At 41.6% G+C, this 24,770-nt stretch overlaps 1 protein-coding gene across 7 annotated transcripts in view; it reads right to left on the bottom strand.

The window, feature by feature from the left end:
• The window catches only part of RBMS2 (RNA binding motif single stranded interacting protein 2), a 78,806-nt gene that overhangs the window by 16,452 nt on the left and 37,584 nt on the right, over positions 1 to 24,770 (bottom strand). For all 7 annotated transcript variants that reach the window (XM_055578153.1, XM_055578144.1, XM_055578172.1 and 4 more), the window contains 4 exons: positions 9,723 to 9,889; positions 5,076 to 5,134; positions 4,145 to 4,236; positions 2,589 to 2,746 (listed from right to left, as the gene is read on the bottom strand). In XM_055578153.1, coding sequence (XP_055434128.1) covers positions 2,589 to 2,746; positions 4,145 to 4,236; positions 5,076 to 5,134; positions 9,723 to 9,889 — 476 coding nt within the window. The remainder of the gene's footprint in view (positions 1 to 2,588; positions 2,747 to 4,144; positions 4,237 to 5,075; positions 5,135 to 9,722; positions 9,890 to 24,770) is intronic.

Genomic DNA, 24,770 nt, shown 5'->3' with positions numbered 1-24,770 from the left:
TTATGTAAATATTATTAACATAATATTTATAATTTGCTGGAAAATATACTTTGCAAAAATCTAAATGTATGAAGAAAATTTGAAGTTATTAATGTAGAAACATACAAGAGATTTCATGGCTTTTCAAGACTTCAAAGCCATAGTTCCTAAACTGGGCTTTGAGGCACCCTGGGTCATTGTGATGAGCTCACAGAGGCAAAGCAAGGGATACTTTAACTTTCTGAAGAAAATACAGCAACACTAATTGGCTATTTAGCGTAAAGACTACTAACTCTAAACAGTTCAATACTTCTACAATCTGGTTTTTCAGTAGTTGCTATGACAAAAGCAAGTACCCTAAGAAAACCAACATGTAACAGGAAATGAGGGTGTCCTTGTTCAGTAGGATTCCAAGGTTTGAGAACTGTGCAGTGTCCAACAGGCCACATCCACTGAAAGGATAGTTATTTAAGAATGAGATAAAAATATTTTCTTTCAATGTATTTTTCAAATAACTACAAAGTTGTTAAAATATTAAACATTTTTTGAATGTTTAGAATATTTAGTTACTTGATACATTAAACTGTTAAGTATTTCTTTTGGTCTAGGACAAAAAAAATTATCTGGATGAAATGGAGCTTCTGCTTTAAGAGAGTATGGGAGCAAAAATTTTGAGTACAAGCTTTAGAAATTCCCCTTTAGTTATACATGGGGTCACCAGCAGGTGGCGCCATCGAGATTGAGTAGGCTAGGGAAGAGGCCTTATTCCACGTTCCCAAGGTCCGAACGCTGCAGAGTAAAGCAGTGTCCTTGGACCAGAGAAGATATTAAAAAAGAAAAAAGGACTTTCAGATTAGTCCAGGTCTTTTCAAACTTTTTAGAAAGGCATCAGAATCTCCTTTCAAGCAAAATCTTAAATAAAAACCATTTCCTAGGTGGGCTAGGGAAAGCTGAAGCCCTACAACAGTGACACTAAGCTCCAAAGAAGGAGCCCTGGAAAACTCTACAGCTCGAGCAAACGCCTTCGAAAGATGGTACCGATGATCCCACCTGCAGGGCAGCAGAGATGACACAGAGGTAAATAAGACTTGTGGACTCAGTGGGAGGGTGGGATGATTTCAGAGAATAGCACTGAAACATCGGAGAAGGCGATGGCACCCCACTCCAGTACTCTTGCCTGGAAAATCCCATGGACAGAGGAGCCTGGTTGGCTGCAGTCCATGGGGTCACTAAGAGTTGGACATGACTGAGCGATTTCACTTTCCCTTTTCACTTTCATGCATTGGAGAAGGAAATGGCAACCCACTCCAGTGTTCTTGCCTGGAGAATCCCAGGGACGGAGGAGCCTGGTGGGCTGCCGTCTATGGGGTCGCAGAGAGTCGGACACGACTGAAGCGACTTAGCAGCAGCAGCAGCACTGAAACATACACATTACCATATGAAAACTAGGTGACCAGTGCTGGTTAGATGCATGAAGCAGGGCGCCCAAAGCCGGTGCTCTGGGACAACCTGGAGAGGATAGGGTGGGGACGGAGGTGGGAGGGGGTTCAGGATCGGGGGGACACATGTATACCTATGGCTGATTCATGTTGATGTATGGCAAAAACCATCACAATACTGTAACTATCCTCCAATTAAAATAAATTAATTTTTTTTTTTTTTTAAGAAAATCACTCATCTAAACCTCTGCTTCACAGGGTAACCACGGCTCATAAAGGTCTGATATCACACGGGCAGTTAATGGTAGAGCTGGATGGAGAATTTAAGGCTCGCAACAGATCTGGAAAGGTAGACCAGATCTTCCATCTAATCCTGCCTATCTTGAAGCCACAAGGGCAATGGCTCTCCTCTACCACCCACTCCTGAGACCTTGGGCAAATCACTTCATATTGAGAACTCTGGTTTTCTTTTCCATAAATAGAGAATTAATATTTATTTCAACAACATTATAAGGAACTATACTCCAATTTTTTAAATTAAAAAACTACATAAGTAAAAACTCAAACTGTATAGTTAAAATTGAATTTCATTGCATTTACTGTCAATAAAATTTATTTTTTTTAATAAAAAAAATTTATTTCATAGAGTAAATGAGATAAGACAGACAGAGGTTCGCTCAGTCATGTCTGACTCTTTGCAACTCCATAAACTGTAGCCTGACAGGCTCTTCTGTCCATGGAATTCTCCAAGCAATACTGGAATGGGTTGCCATTCCCTTCTCCAGGGGATCTTCTCAACCCAGGGATTGAACCTGGGTCTCCTGCATTGCAGGCAGATTCTGAGTCACCAGGGAAGCCCAAATGAGATAACAGGATGAGAAATACTCAGGAAACTAGAACAGGATACAGAATTATAATCTTTTATTCTGCTTAGTTCTAGATCAAAGGAACAAAGGCTAAAGTAACAGGAAATAGTGGCAAAAGCACAAAGATTTGAGAGCAAAGTTTTTCTGAGTATTGTGACCTATAATTAAATAAACTTTTGATTGACTGTCAAGAACTTTTGGCCAGTATTTTGGTCCTGGGGGCAGGACACAGACTTTTTGATGACCTTCTGTGTGACATTTTTTATTATAAAAGTCATCATCTGCCACTCTTGGCATCCCTCACCTGGCAAAGCCAACCCCTCTGCTGGTCCCACTGGTGTCTCGAAGGATTCTAGTGGAGATAACCTGGCCAAAGGGCTTCAGCATTCCCTCCAGTTCTTGCTCATCCATTGACAGTGGGAGGTTTGAGATGTACAAATTCGTGGGGTCCTGCTCCTGTTGCTATGGAAATAAAAGTGAAAAAATGAATTTCATATCTCTTAACCCTCTCCCACCCTCAGCCGTTATTCGCAAAATGACATTTCAGAAAAGAGAGAGGAAGAAGGGATGACTGAACAAAGAGAATCTTAGCAACTATTTGCAACACCTAGTCCCACTACCATGGGTTATGCGTCATATATTGAGTCTAGGCTGAAAACCCCACAGATCTACTATTTCTAGCACTGTAGGAGCCCGAGCCCATAAGACAAGTCAGGGACGAAGTTTTGGGCTGTCGCTTTAAGAACCAGGCAGAGCAGTACTCCTCTCTCCCAGCCGGCAGCCTGTCCCAGAGCCTGGATTCTCCTGGACCGCCTCGCTTCCAGAGTTGGATTGTTTTGAGTAATCTCCCTCCCCCCTCTTCCGGCCACAGCACACTCCTCTTAGTAGCAGGAATGTCTGTACACTCCCTGATGGAGGGCACGCTGGAAGAAGAGAGAAGGGAAGTGCTGGGGGCTACACCAAGAGCCAGATGTACAGCACACGGGGTCACCCCAGAAGTTCCCGTCTCACAGGAAGTCTGAAGTCACTCTAATGTCAGAGGGGTTTTCTCCACAAAGAGGTGGGAGAGCACCTCCAGGGGGCAGACTCTGTAAAATGGCAACAGCTTCCCAGGGCGGTGCTGCTAAGAATTTAAGCAGTCACTCTGCCCCAGACAGTGGTCAGGTGCAACCTTACTCCCTCTTCTGCCTTTCCTTTCAGGGCTTTCTTTTTCTTCAACCATTACAGGAAAGGATGGCTGGTAGGCAGGCCTGCTGCATCAGCCCCTCTCAGGCATTCACAATGACCTTAGAAAGGCAAGAGGGTAACTCCACCTAAGAGAAGAGGGAAAAGTCTCTAGCTTTCTAGTAGCCTAAATGACAGACGGGAGAAAGGAAGGGATAGTTTCCTTTCTCTCTGTGGTGTCTATACCCCCGACACCCTACATACCACTCACCCCACCCCCGCCCGTTCCTACAGGGAACAGTGCTGGGAGGTAGAAAGCATTGTTCTGAACTTTGGAGTTGACAACTGGCTTCTTCAGAGAGTGCTGCAAAAATACCACGAGCTGTTTGGTAGGGAAGTGGGACGAGGATGGAGATAGGGAAAGAGCTGGAGGAAGGGAAGACGCCTCTGGACCCTCTTGCCTGCTTATAATACTTGATGAGAGGAAGAGAGTTAACAGAGCTACCTGCCATGGTTCTGAACACCACCTTCCTCTAGCAGCAGAGGCACTCAGTGGGGCCCTGGTTGAGACTAGATATAGTCAAAACGCACTGCAGAAAGCCCTTGCCCTTCAACCACGTGGCTTTTAAGTCCTCTGGACACCTTGGAGGCTAACTACCACCTCTCAGAGGAACAGACGTGGGGTAGTACCCTTACCTTTGCCATCTGCGCTTGTACACCACTGGCCTTCAGTGCTGTAACAGCTTTCTGTGCTGCTGAAGGACTGTCGAAGTCCACAAAGCCATAGCCTGGAACAGGGAAACAGAGTCACTGGGAGGCAGGAGGTGTAAGGGAGGTAGGAGGCCCCGGCTTTTCAGGAAACAGAGGAAGAGTTTCGACCCACATAATAGAAGTGGCAGGGAGGAAGAGAGATTAAGAGGTTTCAGGTGGTTTTCCATGGGATCCCCAAACCCTGTGAGATTTAGTCTACTTTATAGCTAAGAATGCCAAGGGCCATGAGGTCTTTGTGGTATCCTTGACTTCCTCCCTCTCGCCTAAGAAAAACCCAAGGTTTCAACAACTAGGCTCCTCTAGTAACTCACGGCCCCCCTCTATTTCCAAAAGAACTCCCTCCTCTTGTCTAGTCACATCCCAGAAATGCTAGGCATGTAGGAAATACAGCCTCTCCACTGCAGATAGCCAGCCACCTGCTGGAAGAAGCCCCTCCTCACCCCAGCGTCCAGCCCCTTCCTTCTTTCCCTCTCCACCTAGAGCTGCTCAAAACCCCAACAAAATTAAGCTGCCCCATGTACACCAACACAAGACATTTACAGTGCTCTGCTGAGTAGAAATAGTCTCACGTGCCCGTATCTACCATCCAATCCAGGAGAGCATGACACAAAGGCGTGGTCAAAGGACTCAAAGGCACTCAGTGCAGGCTTCTAGCCTTGGGTCTCCCAAACAGCACTTTTAGCTCAAGCTCTCTGGTCACCAAAGAATCTACATACCTACCTGACTTTCAAGCCTGAACCCCTGAGAGACGCCACCCTGGTACTGGAAACCAGGGGCCTGAAGCAGGGAGGGATGGAGGCAAGCGAGGGCCTCACCTGCAGCTGTTCTCCACCAGCAGGAATAGTTGTATTCTCACCTTTGCACTTGTTTGTGGTCTTGTCCAGGATGGCCTTAGTGGAGACAATCTTGCCGTATCTAAGGGAGAAGAAAATGCAAAGTGATAATCTGGGGGCAGGGGTTTAGACAAGGACAGAGACTGAGACATCTAGAGGAATCCATGCCCTGTCTTCACTCCCACTAGGAAAAACTGTCCTGCTCAATCCTTAGCAATAAGAACAAATGAATTTAAAATGTCACACTTCTCATATAAACCTATTCCCCAAAGGCATCTACAAGAAGTAGGGTAACTATAGTCCCTACACTGTCAACACATTTCTCTCTTCTCCCCCAAATAAGACTCAGATACCAGTTAGAAAGAGACTACTGTCTTTTTGGGGGGAAAGAAGCTTGGTGACGTCCATTCATCAGTGTGCAAGGGCAGAGCTCTGGCAAGAATTCCCTGAAGACTAAAAGTAATCCTTGATATTACTTATCTTCCTTTGGACAAACAGCATTTCTCCCATGAAAATCTATTTCTCTTCTCTAATATCCCACTCCTCACTCTTCAACTGGCCCCCTGATTGAAGGTCAACTTAAGCCAAACTGCATTTATTCATATCCTGATTCTGCCACTTAGCTATGTGTGATCTTGGACAAGTCATTTAATCTTTCTGTGCCTCTGACTCACCATCTGTAAAATGGAGAAAAGATTGTTGGGAATATGAAATGAGATCATGAATACAAAGCACTAATGTCTATCAAAAAACATCTGAACACTGTTAATCGCTATTATTATAATATTATATCCAAAGGACCTCAACATTTAACCAAATGGCTCTCTTTTGGGCTTTAGTGTCTAAGACTTCTTTCTCTTTTCGGCTGTGCCCTGTGGCTTATGGAATTTTAGTTCCCCAACTAGGGACTGATTCCAGGGCCCTGGCAGTGAGAATGCCAAGTCCTAATCACTGGACTGACAAGGAATTCCCTGATTTCTACCTGTCAAGATTTCAGTGTATTAGGGAGGGGGACTGGGCATTAGATTAAATGCAATAGCTGTGTTAAGAAAATTACCCAAAACTTGATAAGGCAGAATGAGGATTTCACCTTCTTTCAATGTCACTCTGGAACATTGTCTACAAGGCCCATTCAAGGTATATTCTCTTATCTAGAAGGATGTTTCTTTAGTTTGCTATTTATTACTGATGAGGCTCAGATTTTATGAAGATACATATTAACTTGTAGATTTTTATCTAGTAGAGATACAAGTAATTTTTGTCCATTAGAAAAGATAATCCCAAAGGTTACTGTTTTACTGTCCTAAAGGGTATGAAGCACTTTTCTCTGTAACCTAGTAATCTTATTCACTTTCTTTCTTCAGTACCTATCGATACTCAGTCTCTCAAATGCTCTTTGAACCCATTTTACCATTCTGCTAGTTCCCTCATTAATGAGTAAAGTAAATATTGGCATAGGCTCACCTATATTTGTAGGAGAGTTATGTTCTTCAACCTTTTAAAATTATACTTTAGCCATGTGGGGTCCTGTGGAGTTCCCCAAACTTGTCAACAGTGGAGTATCACTGTTCCAGGATATATTAGAAGTGTTCTACTAGAAAGAAATCTCTACATTCTACTCCAGGAGGGTGAACCATATTAGAGAGACAGAAAAGAAAATCAGTAACAAAGTCAGGAGTATAAAATTTAACTGGAAAACAGTTGGCAGGGACTGAATTACCTGAAACAAGGATTTTTTTCTACTTTTCCTCCCATTCCATCCCTAAAGAACAGATGATGACTGATGTATTTGCTTTGCTCCTTGACAGCCCCTGACTGTTCTAGTGGGGCTCTGTGACCCTCGGATTAGACAGAATAAGCCAAGTAGGGCCCTGGAGGCTAGAATAGATGTGATCCTAACCCTCTGGGCTGCATACTTGGATTCTTCCCCAAATTTAGGCAAGAGAAGGGATGAGGGAGACTGCGAGCTTGAGAACACACATGCTGCTATCTCCACCCAGGCCCTAGGGTGGGGCTCGCTGTGGTCTGAGCAGCCTGAGACTCTGAGCTCAGAGTTTCCACTGCAGCTGGCAACAGCTGGATCGTGCTGCTTCCTCCGTGGAAGGAGCCCTCCAAGAGAGAACCAGGAGTTCCAGTTACAGACTCCACGCCTCTCTTTCCTGCCCACCAGGGCTTAGGATCCAGCGTACTTCCCCTACAACCTAGAGAGATAGCTGGGACAAAGGCAGGAAGTCCTTCTATGCATGGGAAACACCATTCACAGAGAGGTTTATCTCCCAGCTCACATGCCTGTGAGGGTTCCACCCACCTGCTCTTCTCAGCTTCCCTTTCGTCATAACTCATCTAGCACCTATTTTTTTTCTGCCGCACTCCTACTTATGGTCCCCTCCTGGGCTCCTTACTCCCATCCTATATGCTCCCATCCTTATTATTCTCATCCCTCAGACACAACAGAAGGTAAGGCAACTATCGGTAAGGACAAAATTAGCCTTAAAGTAGAGTGAAGCAGAATTGAGCTTTTCCTCTGTCTTGTGGAGTCACAGAATTGATTTTTGTAGCACACTATATTTAGTCCATGAAACAAAGGGTAGAGAAATCAAGGAACTAGATTGATATAGTACTCTTTTCCTTCATATTCTAAGTCACTTTAGTCATGTCCGACTCTTTGCAACCCCATGGACTGTAGCATGCCAGGCTCCTCTGTCCACAGGGATTCTCCAGGCAAGAAGACTGGTGGGTAGCCATGCCCTCCTCCAGGGGATCTTCCCAACCCAGGGATCAAACACACGTCTGTTATGTCTCCTAAAGACATTCTGGCCAATTTCTATTCCCTCAAAAAATTACTAGTCCTAGACTAAGTCCCCTAAGTTAATTTAAATATCTTTCTAACAAGGTAAGCTGAGGTAAAGGATCCAGTGTTATACACATAGCCAACCTTTAGAGACTGATTCTGTGCAGCCTGGTGCAAAGAGAATTCCAAAACCACAACTTCAGAAGACTAAGGGATTTACAGAGTACCTCTGAGGCCTCATACATTCTGGGGGAAGGATGTTCAGCCTCTCCAGGATTTGGGACAGCTGGCACACGCATATACTGTTATGGGAGTTTGTGTCAGTTTGACCACTTCAGAAAATTGTTTACTAGTATCTACAAAAGCTGAACAAATGTATACCCTATAATTTAGCGATTTTACTCCTAGTAACATAAATGTATATACACATGCAACAGAAGTCTTGCTCAAATTCACAGCAGCACTATTCATATCTATAACAGTCACATACTGGAAACCAACCCGATATCTAGCAACAGTAGAACAAGTAAATAAACTGTGCTATATTCCTATGATGGAATTCTAGAAAGCAAGAAGAATGAACAAAGTTTTGCTACAAGCAACAATGTGGATGCATTTCACAAACAACACTGAGAAAAAGAAACTAGACATAAAATGGTATGTGCTATATCATTATATTTATAAGAAGTTGAAACAAGCCACATTAATCATTCAGAGGTCAAACAGTAGATACCTTTGAGGGTAGGAGAGAGATTGTCACAGGGACGTGGGCTTCTGAAGAGCTGATAATGTTCCATTGATCTGCGTTACAAGGGACTCTTACAAGGATGTGTTCACTTTATGAAAATTCACTGTTCTGTAAGCACTTATGATTTGTACACTTTTCTGTATGCTTGTTATACTTCAACAGTTTTAAACAATGGTAAATTTAGGAACTTCCCTGGTGGCCCAGAAGTTAAGAATCCACCTTCCAATGCAGGGGACGTGGCTTTGATCCCTAGTAGGGGAACTAAGATCCCACATGCCTCACAGCAACTAAGCCTGAGTGCTGCAACCACTGAACCCACAGGCCACAACTAGAGAACTCGTGCTGCAACTAAAGACCCCGCGCGCTGCAATGAAGATCCTGCTTGCCGCAACTAAGACCTGGCACGCCGAAATAAATTTCTCCTTCTCTGTAAGTACTCCCATCCTACCAGCCTCCAATCACTCCCCCACATAAATGATCTGAAACACATATTTTTCTGCTACATAGAATTGAGCTGGCATCTCTGCATGCGTGCAATTTTTCCGGCTTTCCTAACTGGGCTAATTCCATGGTAGTTATTGCTACCTCATGACTCAAGTCTATGCAAAAGAACCCCTAAGATCTTTAGGGGGTAAATACCAGTTGACAACTCTTTCTTCATATTCTTCTTTATCCACTAGTTTGAGGGCCCCTCTGGGTCCCTGGAAATATCTCTAGCAGCAGAAACTCTCCTAAGAGCATAATTCAATTTAGTCCCACTTTCTTCTATCCTCACTGCTGACTCTATCTTCTGATCAATATCTTCAGAGATATTGAGCATTTCTATTCAAGGTGTAAGGTCAGAAATCTTTCCACTAAGACCATCAGTTCTAGATACATGCTGGAAACAAACTCATATACTAACTAGGCTTTCCAGGTCAGCCTGATCTGGCTTTTTTCAGAGAAACACATGAAAGTTTTATATATTGGCAGTACATAGAATTTCTTTCGGAGGGGTTGCTGAGAAACCTTGTGGAAATAGGGGTAGAAGCAAAATAATACTGCATTTCAGGATAAGAGTATCTGGTAAGAAGCCAGCATCACCAAATCTGTACTGTCCCTGGAAACCTATCCACGTGTGCCCCAACTTACGACTGACACAACTTCACTAGGTCCTGGTCAGTAGTGCTTGGCTGCAATCCCCGGATGTAGAGGTTGGTCTTACTCAGCTGGTCCTGTGCAGTGCTCCCACTGCTGCTGTTAGGGGTACTGCTGCTTGGACTAGGTGGTGCCATTTGCTGAGACAACGACACATATGGCTGCGGGGAGACATGAAGAGCAAAAGGTCAGAAAAATCACACACTTAGATGCTCAGGAGTGAGGAAGATCTTGGCCCTTGGAAAGAATGATTCCAAACCCGAACAGCAATGAAGTCATAGAAGAGTTTTTAAAAAAATGAAGGAAAAAAAAAAAAAAAAAACACCTAGCAGAATTCTTCTCTGAATAAGAAAATATTTAACTGTCCTTTCACGGAAAATGAGAGGTCAAAATATGTTTGCTAAAGGTTTAGAAAAAAGATACTTTGTGATAGAGAAGTGTTCTTTTTACTATATAGATGCTGGAAATACAAGAGATGTATGCCTCTTAAGTAAACTGTGTAATGAGACAAGATTAATAAAAATCTAAGTTCTATTCAAAAATGACAGAGAGGAACTAGTAATTTATCAAATCAAGAAGGTACAGAAACGCTGAACACAGATTATTCATAGAGCTGTAGAACAGGAAAACTGCAAAATACTTGCAAGAGTTTGAAAATTATTATACACTTGGACAAATAAAATGAAATACTAATTATCGTGCCAGATAGTAAAAAATGACATTTTTCACTCTGCTAATAGGGGTTTAGTCGTAAGTTCTTTACAACCATATTTTAAAGGTTTAAATATGAATGAATACTAGATAAAGTATGGGTAAGGAAATCCAAGATTTGGGATGAAACATCTGTAATCTTTCACTATTGATACCAGGACAGGCAACCTGACTCTGCTACACTTTGGGGGTCCTTCTGTTAGAGAAAAACTACCAGGTTGACTAGAACATGGATTCATTCTTTCCAGGCATATTTTATATCCTAATGCTCTAATCAAGCTTCTAGTGTATACAAATATATGCTTCATAATACTCTACATTTGCATTTGTTAGTTACTAAGTCATGTCCGACTCTTTTGCAATCCTATGGACTGTAGCCTGCCAGGCTTCTCTCTCCATGGGATTTTCCAGGCAAGAATACTGGAGTGGGCTGCCATTTCCTCCTCCAGGGGACCTTCCCAACCCCAGGGATCAAACCCTAGTCTCCTGCATTGCAGGCAGATTCTTTACTGTTGAGCCACTGAGGAAGCCCCCAAATTTGCGTAACTACCTATAATGTGGTACACTTTACTATATCATACTCAAATTCCAGTTCTCCCTTGGCTTAAAGCACTTTACAGTACAAATCTATTTGGAATTACTTTCCTATAAAATGCCAGCTTCATCTCCAGGGTTCCCCCACCTGCTTTTCTTTGGTGGCGGTGGCAGTAAGAGACTGGAGTGGTAACAAGAAAAAGAGATACATAAATATAAAAGAGGGGAAACCTTCCCCCAAATAATCTTAATGTAATATGTGCCTCTTATATTTCATGCCTCTGACCTTTAGAAAACTCTTAAAAATCTTTGCTCAGGCTAAATATGTTGAAGCAAGTATTTCCCTGTTTCTGTCATTAAAAAATGTGCAAATACACATTTGTATCCACTTGCAAATACACTGTTCACTCCTTAGCTGCATACTACAGCGAAGAAGAAACTCAATACCACATTCTGGAATGGCCCAAAGACTCATTACCTACTGCACCTCCTGATATACCCTATCTATTTCCTATCCCTGTTCCCCTCTCTTTGCCCGCACTCATACTAGGATTTTCCATACAAAACAATCCACATGCTGGCAGAATATGAATTATTATTCCTCTGTGGTGGCAGTGGCAGTCAGCAAGTGCAGGGCAAGGCATGTGTATTTTTTAAGCAACTTTCAGACAACAAGACAAAAACAGGGCAAATAAACCTAAAAGTCATACATCCAGTGCTAGAAATGGCAGTACTTAAGAACGATGTTGAAATCGCCAGTGAATTAGTAGATATGTAATAATAATCAAATACTAGGTGTCAAGACCTCCCCCATTGTCACTACTATGGTAAGTGCACCATCTGATTTAGAGGCAAGAAGATTATGACCTATATTCTAATCATTAGTGCTTCTGAGTTCAGAATAAGAAGATCACTGCTAGAGGTCATTCGCTAAGACATCCTTTCCTCTTAGCTGAGAAAGCCAAGCTGATGCTTCTAAATATAAGATTCTAGGGAACTCCTGGAGGTCTAGCGATTAGGGCTCAGTGCTTTCACTGCTGGGGCTGGGTTCAATCTCTGGTTGAGGAACTAAGATCCTGCAAGCTGATGGTGTGCAGCACCCTCACGCCCCGGCAACCAACCAGGATTAGAGTCTGGGCCTGGGGATGACGGTGGTGCCGGCAGTCCAGTGGCAGCAGAAGCAACTCTAGTAGCATTGTACCAGGTACCAAGCACAAGCCCATGAGATCATCCATCTCAGTCAGAGTTCATCTGTGCCCTTTCCCAATGTGAGAGAACATTCCTAAGAGGAACTATCAATGATGCTAGGACTGTCCAAAGAAGAACCAAGGGTTACTGAGGAAAGAAAGAAATCGAAAACAAGTTACTGGTTTGCTACCATGGTTATAATCTTGGTTTTAACAGTAAGGTCTTAGGCATAATCTAAAAATATGACTTAGTCATTAAAAAAAAAAAAGGCCAGAAAAACTCCTAGAAAAAAAATGTAGTTCAGAAAAAAGAAATTTTTTTTCTCTCTTGCTGTTCCCAAATAGCTTCTGAAACTGCTATGCAGGTTTGGCTCCAAAGAGAAAAAAGAAAAATACTCTCTTTTCAAGAGAATTTACGAAATAAAATTGAGCCAGCCTCTTAAGTAAAGCTTATTTGGCTTCCCAAAAGAAACTATTTGGAGAGAGAATACTAACTAAAGTAAACTAATGATCTATGTTTACCTATATATGTAAAAGAGAAAAGGGCGATATACATGAGAGTTCAGAGGACTGAGATATTTTTGCTGGGGGTGGGAGGGGAGGGTAGAGTTGTCTTCTTTGTCTCCTCCTTGTCTGAAATAGTCCTCTGAGGCCACTGGTCCTCTATCAGGGCCTAAGCTAGAAAATGAAGAGCAAGATTTGAACTCTTTAAAGCAAGGACCCTCACATTTGGCCTAGGATCTTAAGACACCTGGGATGGTATTAAACTTGCCTTCAGAAATAAAGGATGTAGCAAAGAAATATGTAAAGTTATTCCATAGAAGAGGGGAGGCATGAGCCATGTTATGAAGATTTAATTCCGGAAGTGACTGGGAAACATTACTAGGTTTATTATAAGCTGAGAAATGACATGATATCATATATTTAAGAAAGTTGACACTGGCTGTATTATCCCAGCTGGTTCAGAGGGGTAGGAGACCAAAGGTAGTGAGACTAATTAGGAGACATTAGACACGAAGGGAGGTCAGGAAAAAAATAGAAGTTAAATTCAAACTTGCAGGGATGGGCCTGTGCGGCGCGGGGCTGGAACCTGTGGGATATCCACGCGGCCTGAGCCATGGCTGACAGTGGCCAACACCTCAGGCCCGGGCTCTCCTGCAGCAGTGCCTGTGCGCTGGGCTGCAGGTACGCCAGGCCGAGTGGGTGGAGGTTCAGAGAGGATTAGTGATCTAGTGTGCTTTTTCAAGGGCACTGATAAAGAACTTCTTCCCAAAATGGTTAATACACTGTTAAACTTGAAATTAAGTGAAACAGAAAATGGCAAGCACGTCTCTATACTGGATCTACCTGAAAACATTCTTATCATCCTCAAGCCACCCTTGGTGGGAGAGAGAAAGGAAGAAGCATGCAGCATCACTGTAACTCTGGAAAAGAAGAGGGGTTAGAACTTGATTCCCAATTTGTGAATCTCTGTAAAAAGAATCAGCTGCTAATAGCAAGTGTGCTGAAGCTGGGGCTGTGGCGGACATGGCACTCACGGCAACAGGCAGGCGTTACTGGACACACACCTAATTGAGTTTTGAAGTTTCTATAGTCGTAATTAGATTCCCTAGCCCCTTCTTCTTGAGAACACTAATCTGAAGCATTTTTAGTTAAGAAAATCCTGGGTCCCATCCATAACTCTGCAGCCTCCTAATTGGATGAGCTTGCCAGTCACCTAAACTCTGGATCTCAGTCACCTTCCATCCCACTTTCCTCTACACTGACACTCAAAAATTCCTTCTCTCCACTTTATGGTCACTGATAAGAACATGGAAATGTTCCTAGAGAGCTGTATTTAAGCATTTTTCAATGAATCATTTTGTACAATCAAGAAAAATATATTTCTTATGCCCTCAAATGTATGTAGTATGTAATAAAAATAACTATTTGTGTTAAAACTAGGTAAAACCCAGCACAAACCAATTACAATTTTGTAAAATTTGTTTTAATATTTCATATTTCCGTATTTTGAATGAAAGAATATGCAATTTACTATTCCTTTTAATACTATGAAAATGTAATGCAGAAATATTGTACATTTTAATATTACTTTCCAAGGATATCCAAGTGCTTTAAATTATTTTAAGAATCTTTAGTTGATACAGGAACAGGGAATGGGGGACTAAAAGTTGTTTTGTTTAATATTCTGGGTTAATATTCTGTTTCTCAGTTTTTTACCAAGAGTGTATGTCACATTATCTGTCTTTCATTTTTAAAAGTTACTGTTTCATTAAACTAGTGTTCATAAATGGAATTACTTGGAAAAAAATTCAAACTTGCAGAATTTGAAGTGATCTGCTTGATGCAGATATGTGAATGCTTTTACAATAAATACTGGTTAATTTTATTCATTTAATAAACATTTAAATACCTTAGAAATACCTCACAGGGAAGGCCTGAAAAGCGTAGTCGTTAAGTGTTGGAGAGCCTTAAAATTTGATTTTTTAGCTAAAAGTGAACATAGCGCCTTAGAGATGCAGGCTTACGGAGTAGATATTAACGCTTTTAGAAAGTTCTAATATTGCACTAATTCCTGGGAAATGGAATAAATTCAGTTGTGATCCCTAAAGACGGGAGACAATCTCAGGGCAAGGACTTTATGGCTTTGGATCTTCCAGTGAAACTCAGATACCTATGGGCAACGGGTTACCAAGGCAAAACAGAACACTGGCTGGACTGCAAAGGTGAACTGACGGAACGCAAATGCCAGAGAGCAGCCAATTCAAGGCTGGCAGGAGGCCTGAAGCTCTCAGTAAAACGTGTGTGGGAACACCAGCATGGGGAGGACTTGGTTGCTTCCAAGAGAGACCACTCCCCTTCAGAGTGAACAGCCACACATGAGAGCTGAAAGAAGGCAGAGAAGGGAGGACAAATGAGCTAAAGGATACAGAGTACTGAACACAGGGCTCGGCGCACAGCAAGCGCAAACTCAGTTACAGTTATGCTTTTAGAAGTTGGAATTGTTTTAAAAAATGAAGTTGTTCTATAATTAAAGGATAAAATCCTTCCTTTCAGAATATAGATAACTCACCCAAATTGAGCTATTATTTGTCTTCAGAGACTTGATGCTTCCCCTAGCAGTTCTTAAGGATCCAGGAAAACTCTGGAGAGATGTTTTTATGGAAAGCGCATGAAGAGATATGAGGTTAGGAGGCAGGCAGTGAGTGGGTCCTAACCATCTTGAGAACTACCTCTCTCTGACCACCTTGATGGTTACTTATGTCTAGATGATAAAACAATTCCTTCTGTTTTGTTCTTCTTTTACTAAGCCTGAGACCTTTAAGATAAAATATTGAAAAGACTTTAATTTCTTAAAGACTGGTGGGATTAAAGATTGGTGGGGTGGTATTTAAAGGATGATTAGAGAACTATGTTGTAAAAATATCCTGTAAGAATCTCTGGGGCATGATAATCTGGGGAAGGGCTTATAGCATGGGGATAAAGAAATATATAACTCCTTCATCTTCATCCAGAAAAAGAAAAAGCAAACTCCCCTCTTCCTGTAGCAGGAACTTTATGTTTCCTGTCTTGCTGAGTTACAGGAAACCAGGAGACAAGAGTGTGTCTTCCTTCTGCTCTCTTGCAAGAGATCACAATGGTAGCAGAGATTCAAAGCCTACTTTCCAATCACTAAGTTTTCATCAGATCTTTAAGAGAATGATCCACTCAGATGAGTTACCTGCTAATTAAAATCTAATGCAAGTAAAACACTGTCTTTATTCTGAAAATAAGGTTCTCAGATCAACTGTTCACTTTGCCTGGTTTAAGAAAATTCACAAACCCTGTATCCATTCATTTGCTATCAAAGTCATCCCCATCCTGAGCCCTTAACTTTATTATCACCAGAGCCAGAGAAAACTCCACCCCATGTCTAGTGCCCAGCTAAGTTCCGGGCACAGAATATATGCATGGATATTTACTAAAAGGAGTAAAACAAATTTAGGGGGTTTGCTAATAGTAACTGTGTATCATCTTAATAAACCCCTAAGAAAGTCTCACAGATACAAAATTCAGTGGCCTGATATCAAAATTCCTATTACAATATGGATATTGATGTTCCACAAGGCAAGTTTCTGGAACCAGTGGTCTCTGGGACATGTAACACATCTGATCATTTTTATCTAAAAATACATTATTTCCTGAGTTCTCTCATTTCTCCTAATAAAGTCCACTTTCCCTGCAAAGTATCAATCCTCTTCATATTCACTCATGAGGCCCTTTGCATTATTTGAATCATTCAATAAATATATGAATGCCGAATATGTGTAAGCTCTGCTTGATGCAGTGGGGACTCACAGGTGAATAAATGTATAAGTGAAATATTTCATAATAAATTTAAACACATACCCACAAGAAGCCATTGGGATTCCCTGGTGGCTCAGAGGTTAAAGGGTCTGCCTACAATGCAGGAGACCTGAGTTCGATCCCTGGGTCGAGAAGATGCCCTGGAGAAGAAAATGGCAACCCACTCCAGTATTCTTACCTGGAAAATCCCATGGACGGAGGAGCCTGGAAGGCTACAGTCCATAGGGTCACAAAGAGTCGGACACAAGTGAGTGACTTCACTTTCACAAGAAGCCACTAAGTAATTCACAAACCAGAGCATACAACCTAGATAACTAGCAGAACAAAATGTGTGTGCTTTTTATGGGGATCCAAGAAAAATGGTATGAGAACATGAAAGAAAAAACAATTCCTGAGGGAAAAGTTTCTCAAAGAAAATGTTTTGGGTTTTACCTTGAAAAATGAGTAGGAGGGTAAACTTTTAAAAGGGAGCCATAGGGAAAATCAAACCAAAATCATAATGAGATACAACTTCATATCCACTAGAATGGCTATAATAAAAAGATTATGGCTTTAATCAAAAGTAACTTTGATGGCTACAATAAAAAATAACAAGTGTTGGTGAGGCTGTGAAGAAACTGGAACCCTTGTACACGACTGGTGGGGATGTAAAATGATGCAGCTGCTCTGGAAGACAGTTTGGCTGTTCCTAAAATAATTAAACACAGAGTTATCACATGACTCATCAATTCCATTCCTACGTATGTACCCAAGAGAACTGAAAACATGTGTCCAACACAAAACCTGTACAAGAATTTTGTAGCAGCATTATCATAGCCCAAAGTGAACACAAATGTCTATCAACTGATAAATGGGTGAATAAAATGTGGTACATCCACATATGAGCCTATTAGTCATTAAGAAGGAAAGAAATACAGATACATGCTATGATGTGAACCTTGAAAACATGCTAAGTGAAAGAAGGCAATCACAAAATACCACCAATTATATGATTCCATTTATATGAAGTGTGTAGAACAGGCAAGTCTTTAGAAACAGAAAGTAGATGAGTGATTACCTATGGCTAGGAGAGGGCGATAATGAAAGCACTGGGAAGTGATGGCTGTGTGAGTGAGGTTTCTTTGGGGGGTTGGTACCGAAAATGCCCTAAAAGTATGGTAATGGATGCATGACTCTGCAAATATACAAAAAGCCACTGAATTGTACCATTTAAATGGGTGAATTGTACACCATGGGAATTTTATCTCAATAAAGCTGTTATAAAAATTTCACAGAGAGACGTCCCCAGTGGTCCAGTGGTTAAGAATCTGCCTGCCAATGCAGGGGACATGAGTTCAATCCCCTGTCTGGTAAGATCCCACATGCCTCGAAGCAGCTAAGCCCGTGCACTCAAGCCTGCATGCTCGAGTCTGGGAGCCACAACTACTGAAAGCCCATGCTCCACAACAAGAGAACCCACTGCAATGAGAAGCCTGCGCACCGCACCTGGAGAGCAGCCCCTGCTCACCACAACCAGAGAAAGCCCATGTACAGCAACAAAGTTCCAGCACAGTCAAACAAAGAAGTGAATAATTAAAAAAAAATTTTCATAGAGATGGGTGGAGAGGAGAGGACATTCCAACCACTGAAAACATCCTACAGGCTAGCATGACCTAGCACAGGACTCAGCTTAAGTTGGCATCACCCTACTTCATTTACAGGTAGAGAAGTCTTAAAATTAACATACTTTATTGAAATTCAAGTAAAAATATGAATTAGACATTATATCATATCAGAACAAAAAAGGAGTATTTTCAATCATCCTTCCTTCTGGAAAAAAAGAAAACAGTAACATTAAAAACAAAACGAGGGGCTTCCCTGTTGGCTCAGTGGTAGAGAATCCACTTGACAATGCAGGAGACACAGGTTCGATCCCTGATTCAGGAGGACCCCAAATGCCAAGAAGCAACTAAGGCTGTGCACCACAACTACTGAGCCTGTGCTCCAGAGCCCGGGAGCCACAGCTACTGAGGCCACATGCTGCAACTAACGAAGCCCATTGGCCCTGGAGACCGTGCCCGTGCTCCGCAACAAGAGAGGCCAAACAACGAGAAGCCCGTGCAAAACAACTAGAGGGTAGCCCCTGCTCGCCACATTGAGAGAAAGCCCTTGCAGCAATGAAGAACCAGCACAGCCAAAAATGAATGAATAAAATTATCAAAAGACAATAACAACAGAAAGGTCGCTCTGCAACATGCAGAGCCTAGGCCAGAGAACCCACACCACAGATCTGCCCAACATACCTGGTCTTAAAACATGACTCTCAGCACTTTCACTACTTCCTCTCAGCTCAAGTAAGCCTGACACCTCCAGCTCATCTCCTCCCCGCTTCTCTTTCACGGCTCTTACCGCTATAACAGTAATCTGTTTTCCACATTCCTTTAATGCCAGGGGGAGTTACTCACATTCATACCAGGTGATACTCAAACGAGATCTTAGGTATAAAATCGACATTTTCAAACCCTAACTCAAAATAACTAAAGAATCCTCAGTTAATAAAACAATCAAACTTATTGCCAAAGGATCCATCCATGCGCCCTTCCAGATCTGCCTGCCACTCCTGTCCACCTTGCTTTGTGGCTAGGAAGCTGACCATAAAGAGTGTATGAACAGGCTCCCCTGTCCTGTGGATTCCAGTTGGGTTTGTGAACCAGATACACACCAGCAGGATATCAAAGGGCAGGAGGAGGAGGAGATCAGAATATTTCTTTTCCTAGCTCCTTCCCCTGCCAGAATACCGTGATTTGACTGCATACTGCTACTGGCGCCCAAAGTTCTCTCCATACAGCTGCTCTTCGATTCTGGCAATCTCCCTCAGTTCCTTCCCCCTTTAGATCTAGAGTAACATAGGCTCTGTAATTGCTGGCCATAGGGTACTCTGCTCGCTCTCACTGGTTTCCCTAAGTCTCTTTGTAAATAGTCCCTTTATTACATCTTTCTCAAATTACTCTGCTTGGGTATGCCATCTGTTTCCTTTTGGGGCCCTGAATGATGAACAAACCATTCTACCTTAAAGACTCAGGTGCAAGGGGATACGTACGTACTCAGAAACTCTTGAGAAACTCTGCTTTCTTCAAGACTGGAAAAAGAACCTCCTCACTCCTCTAGGCACATGATGCAGAATTTTGTACTCTATCTTTTTGTCTGATGATTAACCAGTATCTTAAGTCCTATAACATTTATGATTTCATTTGCTCTTCCCAACAACTCTGTGAAGTAGAGCAGGGAATATGTTATTAGTTTCCTTCTAAAACTTAGAAACTGAGTCTTAATTTTATTTCAACATTCCCTTTGGTATGTCACTTCACTTTTTATTAAGCAGAACCAAGTAATGGAAACCCTAAGACTGACAGTATCCAAACCGGTGCAGAGAGCTGAGTAAAACAGTTCTTACATGACCCTACCTCCTTTTGTCTCCCTTCTGAGAAGAGGACAGTTCTAAGTTCCCTGGGAATAGGTAATGTCGAGTCCAAAGTAGAACATTTAAGAAACAAAGGCATTTGAACCGTGACCCAAATAAGTTAAGAGTAAAACCTACATAAGACTGGTGCTTACATAGACTGACCAGAGCAAGAGCCCTCAACTGAAATATGTGGACAGTTCTATGGGGGGCACAGCCCTTTCAGGCAGCAAAAGCCCATGCCTGTATCCCAAGGAATAACCAACTATGCCATCAGTGTGTAGGTACACGTCAGTGTGGCAACATCTCGTATGTACCAGGAAACACAGGCAAAAAGTTTAACTTCCAGGACAGGAAAAGGAGCTTTGAAGGTTAAGCGGCTTGTCTGAACATGACAACCAACTGCTTAGGCAGAACATGGCTGGGACACAACTGAGTCCCCATGGAGTGCGACTCTGCATAACAAAATCCCTCCACTATTCAGCCTAGCTGGTGGGTCAGCTGTTCAGGAGGAGATATGGTGGAAGAAGGAACTGCAAAGTGGAAAAGGGTAACAGAGCTTGCAGAGAGGTGTACGTGGCTCTCTTCCACAAAACGGTTGCCTTAGAGAAAAGATGAAGGAAAAGATAATGTCTGCCTAGAGTTTATTCTGTCCTCCCTTGTCTTTTATTCTATTTTCATCATTTGACACAATTTCATTTTGGTAAGACGTACAGAGATCACAAACCCTTAGAAGTTAGGAAACACCAGCATCCTCTTCTTCACCCTTATACTACCCACAGAAAGAATTCTTAGATTGGTAGATTAAGGGTCTGGTTTCATCAAGGCCTAAAATCTCAAAGTCATGAAAATATTCTGTTCCTGTGGTCATTAGAGAAATATTTTTGTTTCACCAAACAATAAATACTGGCAACACTACACATTTGAAGGAAGTAGCCTAGCCCAAGAATATGAAAGGTATACGTGCCTAGTCTATCTTCAGATCAAAATAAAATGTATATATGCAACCACCTAGCCCCCCATGAACTATATCAAGTTTAATCTTTATCTATGCTTATTTTTAAAAATCACAAAGGACTTTGGAAATAATTTTTCAAAGTTTGATATAATATACATAGAACTATCTCTAGAAAGATACACAAGAAGCAGTTAATAACGATGGCCACTAGAAAGACAAACTAGGTATATGGAGGATGGACTGAAAACAGACTTTTTATTTGCTTCCTTTATACTTGTCTGAACCTTTTATATTTTATAACAAGTCCATACATCTATTATCTATTTAAAAACAAAAGTCTCTTCAAGTCTGACATACTTTTTTTTAAAAAACTAGGGTAGAATGTTAAAACACTTGAGTCCATACAGCCTGACTACTGGACCCACACTCTCATAGTTTCTAACATATCTTGAATCTCAAAAAAGACAGTGATCTGAGTAGAACTCGTCCTCAGGAAAGTGTTAACCTAGTTTATCCAATTCATGGTTTAAATCACAATTGGGAATGAGGCAGAAGTTGGAGGTAAGGGGTGGAAGTAAGGACTGGTTGCCAAAGTAAGAACTGAAAACCAAAAGCCAATTATAAACAAAGGGATAAGGTCTCCAAAAGAAGAAGAGAAACTTCTGTAAGTTCTATCTAGTTCCTGGATAGTAATGTGGAGGTTCTGTAAGATCTAGTACCCATATCCACATCAAGACTTTATTTACAGAACAGCCACAGCATGCTTAATCCATTAACAATATAGAAAAAGGGGAAATCCCTATTCTTTTAGGCTGATTTACTAAAACAAAACAGCTATTTTCCTCTCTCCTTATTTCAAAATAGTTTTGATAGAACTTACAGAGCAGAATCTCAGGTTCCTGCTTACTTTTGTTATCCTTTAGAGGTGAAACTGAAAGAAAATTTAGAATGAGAATAACAGACTTATAGTTTAGAGGCAACCCTCTACTGCCCCTCACTTCTTCTCTTTTTCTAGTCTCCATCCTCTCTTATCTTACTCCTCTCCATTCTTCTTCCATTTTTTTCCCTTCCTCTCTATCTTTGCTTAGGCTTACTCCTGACAGTTGCGTTCAGTGGTGTCCTTAATTAACAACTAGCCAGTTGTTAATATCAGCATTCCTCTTCTTCACCCTTGTACTACCCACGATCCCACTACTAGGCATATACCCTGAGGAAGCCAAGACACAAGTACCCCTATGTTCACTGCAACACTATTTACAATATGGAAGCAAGCTAGATGTCTATCTACAGATGAATGGATAAAGAAGCTGTTGTGTATACATACAATGGAATATTACTCAGCCATAAAAAGGAATGCATTTGAGTCAGTTCTGATGAGGTGGATGAACCTAGACCCTATTATACAGAATGAAGTATCTCAGAAAGAAAAACAAATATCATATACTAACACATATATGTGGAATCTAGAAAGATGCTACTGATGAAATTATTTGCAGGGGAGCAATGGAGACACGACACAAAGAACAGACTTATAGACATGAGCGTGGGAGAGGGAGGAAGGAAAGAGTGGAAAGAGTATGGAGCGAGTAACGTGGAAACAAATATTACCATATGAAAGATAGATAGCCAATGGGAATTTGCTGTATGACTCAGGGAACTCGAACTGGGGCTCTGTAACAACCTAGAGGGGTGGTATGGGGAGGAGGAGGGAAGGAGGGTCAAGAAAGAGGGGACATATGTATACCTATGGCTGATTCATGTTGATGTTTGGCAGAAACCAACACCATACTGTAAAGCAGTTATCCTTCCATTTAAATAAATAAAAAATTTCAAAAATCATCAAAAATTCTACTAGATTAGGGATTTCCCGGGTAGTCCAGTGATTCAGAATCTGCCTTGCAATGCAGGAGACATGGTTCGATCCCTGGCTGGGGAACTAATATTTCACATGCCGTGGGACAACTAAGCCTTTGAACCTAAAGACCGTGCTTTGTAACAAGAAACCATAATGAGAAGCCTGCACGCCACAACAAAGCGGCTTCTGCTCCTCACAACTAGAGAAAGCCTGTGTGCAGCAATGAAGACCCAACAGAGCCCAAGACAAACAAATGCACAGTGTTTAAAAATCTACTAGATTTAAGCACTGGTCTGGTATGTGAAAATGGAACTAAACTGAGGAATCCGATCATCACCCTCACTGGGGGAATCACTTACTGCCCACTGCACTGCGCCCTTCCATGTGAATAGACAGACATCAGCAAACCATCCCTGGCGGGCAGGCAGCTCTGCTCTGGGGGCACAGCTGCCTGAAGGGAGCAGGCATTCAGCTTTGCAACAAGCTGAATGTAACAAGCTTTTTTACCTTACACACTGGTGAGGTTCACAGGGGTTGCCTCACAAGGGAGGACCATAGCTTTCTGTTTGGTTTGGTTCTGATCACTGCTTGCACCTAGGTGGAATAATCTGCCTAATTCTGGCAGTATTAGAAAATTCACTGGCCCACAGATAGGAGGTACCGTCTTGAATATCAGTTTTATCAGTAATAAAGGTGTTGGTTTTATTTCCATTTGTCAAACGTTTTTCTTATTTCTCAACTGGAGTGGAGAAGAAGGATGCTTCAAACTGAAACCCTCAAACCCCAACAGTCTTTAAGGGTTAGGCAAGTATTTGACGGCTGAAGTGGAGGCCAGGGTAAAATGTTAGCATGCCTAGCCATACCAATCTACAAATTCTGTAAATGTAAAATAATGGTTTAGTATTAATTAAATTTGGAACAACAAAGAATATAATTTTCATTTGTAATGTAAGATCTTTATGTTACAAATAAGAAAAAAAATAAGATTCGGTTTTGATATAAGCACTCAATTATTTCACTATTCAATTAGCAATTGAGTAAGGAATGAATCAATGTTCACTAAATGTTTTTTCAAAAAGCGTTAGTTCTTGTCTATAGAGCCCATTAACTAGCAGAAAGTAGTTAAAACACAGGCTCAAAAATTAAAAGACTGAGGTTTAATTCTACTATTGCCATGTGTGAGCTGTGTGACTTTGGTAAGCTGCTTAACCTTACCTGCAAAATGCAGACAGTAACAGCAACTGTATAATATGATTAGTGTGAGGATTAAAATACATACAAATAAAGCAGGCAATGCCCAAAGAATGTTCAACTACTGCACAATTGCACTCATTTCACATGCTAGCAAGGTCATGCTCAAAATCCTTCAAGCTAGGCTTCAACAGTATGTGAACCAAGAACTTCCAGATGTACAAGCTGGACATAGAAAAGGCAGAGGAACCAGAGATCAAATTGCCAACATCTGTTGGACCTTAGAGAAAACAAGGGAATTCCAGAAAAACATCTACTTCTGCTTCATTGACTATGCCAAAGCCTTTGACTATGTGGACCACAACAAACTGTGGAAAATTCTTAAAGAGAAGGGAATATCAGACCACCTCATCTGCCTCCTGAGAAACCTGTATGCAGGTCAAAAGGCAATACGTAGAATTCTACAACAGACTGGTTCAAAATTGGGAAGAGAGTACATCAAGGCTGTATACTGTCACCCTGCTTATTCAAGTTATATGCAGAGTACATCATGCGAAATGCCAGGCTGGATAAAGCCAAGATGGAATCAAGATTACTGGGATAAATATCAATAACCTCAGATACTAATTTGAAGTGACACCTCAGATGACACCATTCTAATGGCAGAAAGCAAAGAGGAACTAAAGAGCCTCTTGATGAAACTGAAAGAGGACAGTGGAAAAAGCTGGCTTAAAACTCAACATTCAAAAAACTAAGATCATGGCATCTGGTCCCATCACTTCATGGCAAATAGATGGAGAAAAAATGGAAACAGGGACAG

The sequence above is a fragment of the Bubalus kerabau genome, chromosome 1 (genome assembly GCF_029407905.1).
Source record: "Bubalus kerabau isolate K-KA32 ecotype Philippines breed swamp buffalo chromosome 1, PCC_UOA_SB_1v2, whole genome shotgun sequence".
Taxonomy (NCBI): domain Eukaryota; kingdom Metazoa; phylum Chordata; class Mammalia; order Artiodactyla; family Bovidae; genus Bubalus; species Bubalus kerabau.
The sequence above is the reverse complement of the archived record's forward strand: the minus strand, read 5'-3'. Positions and strand labels throughout refer to the sequence as shown.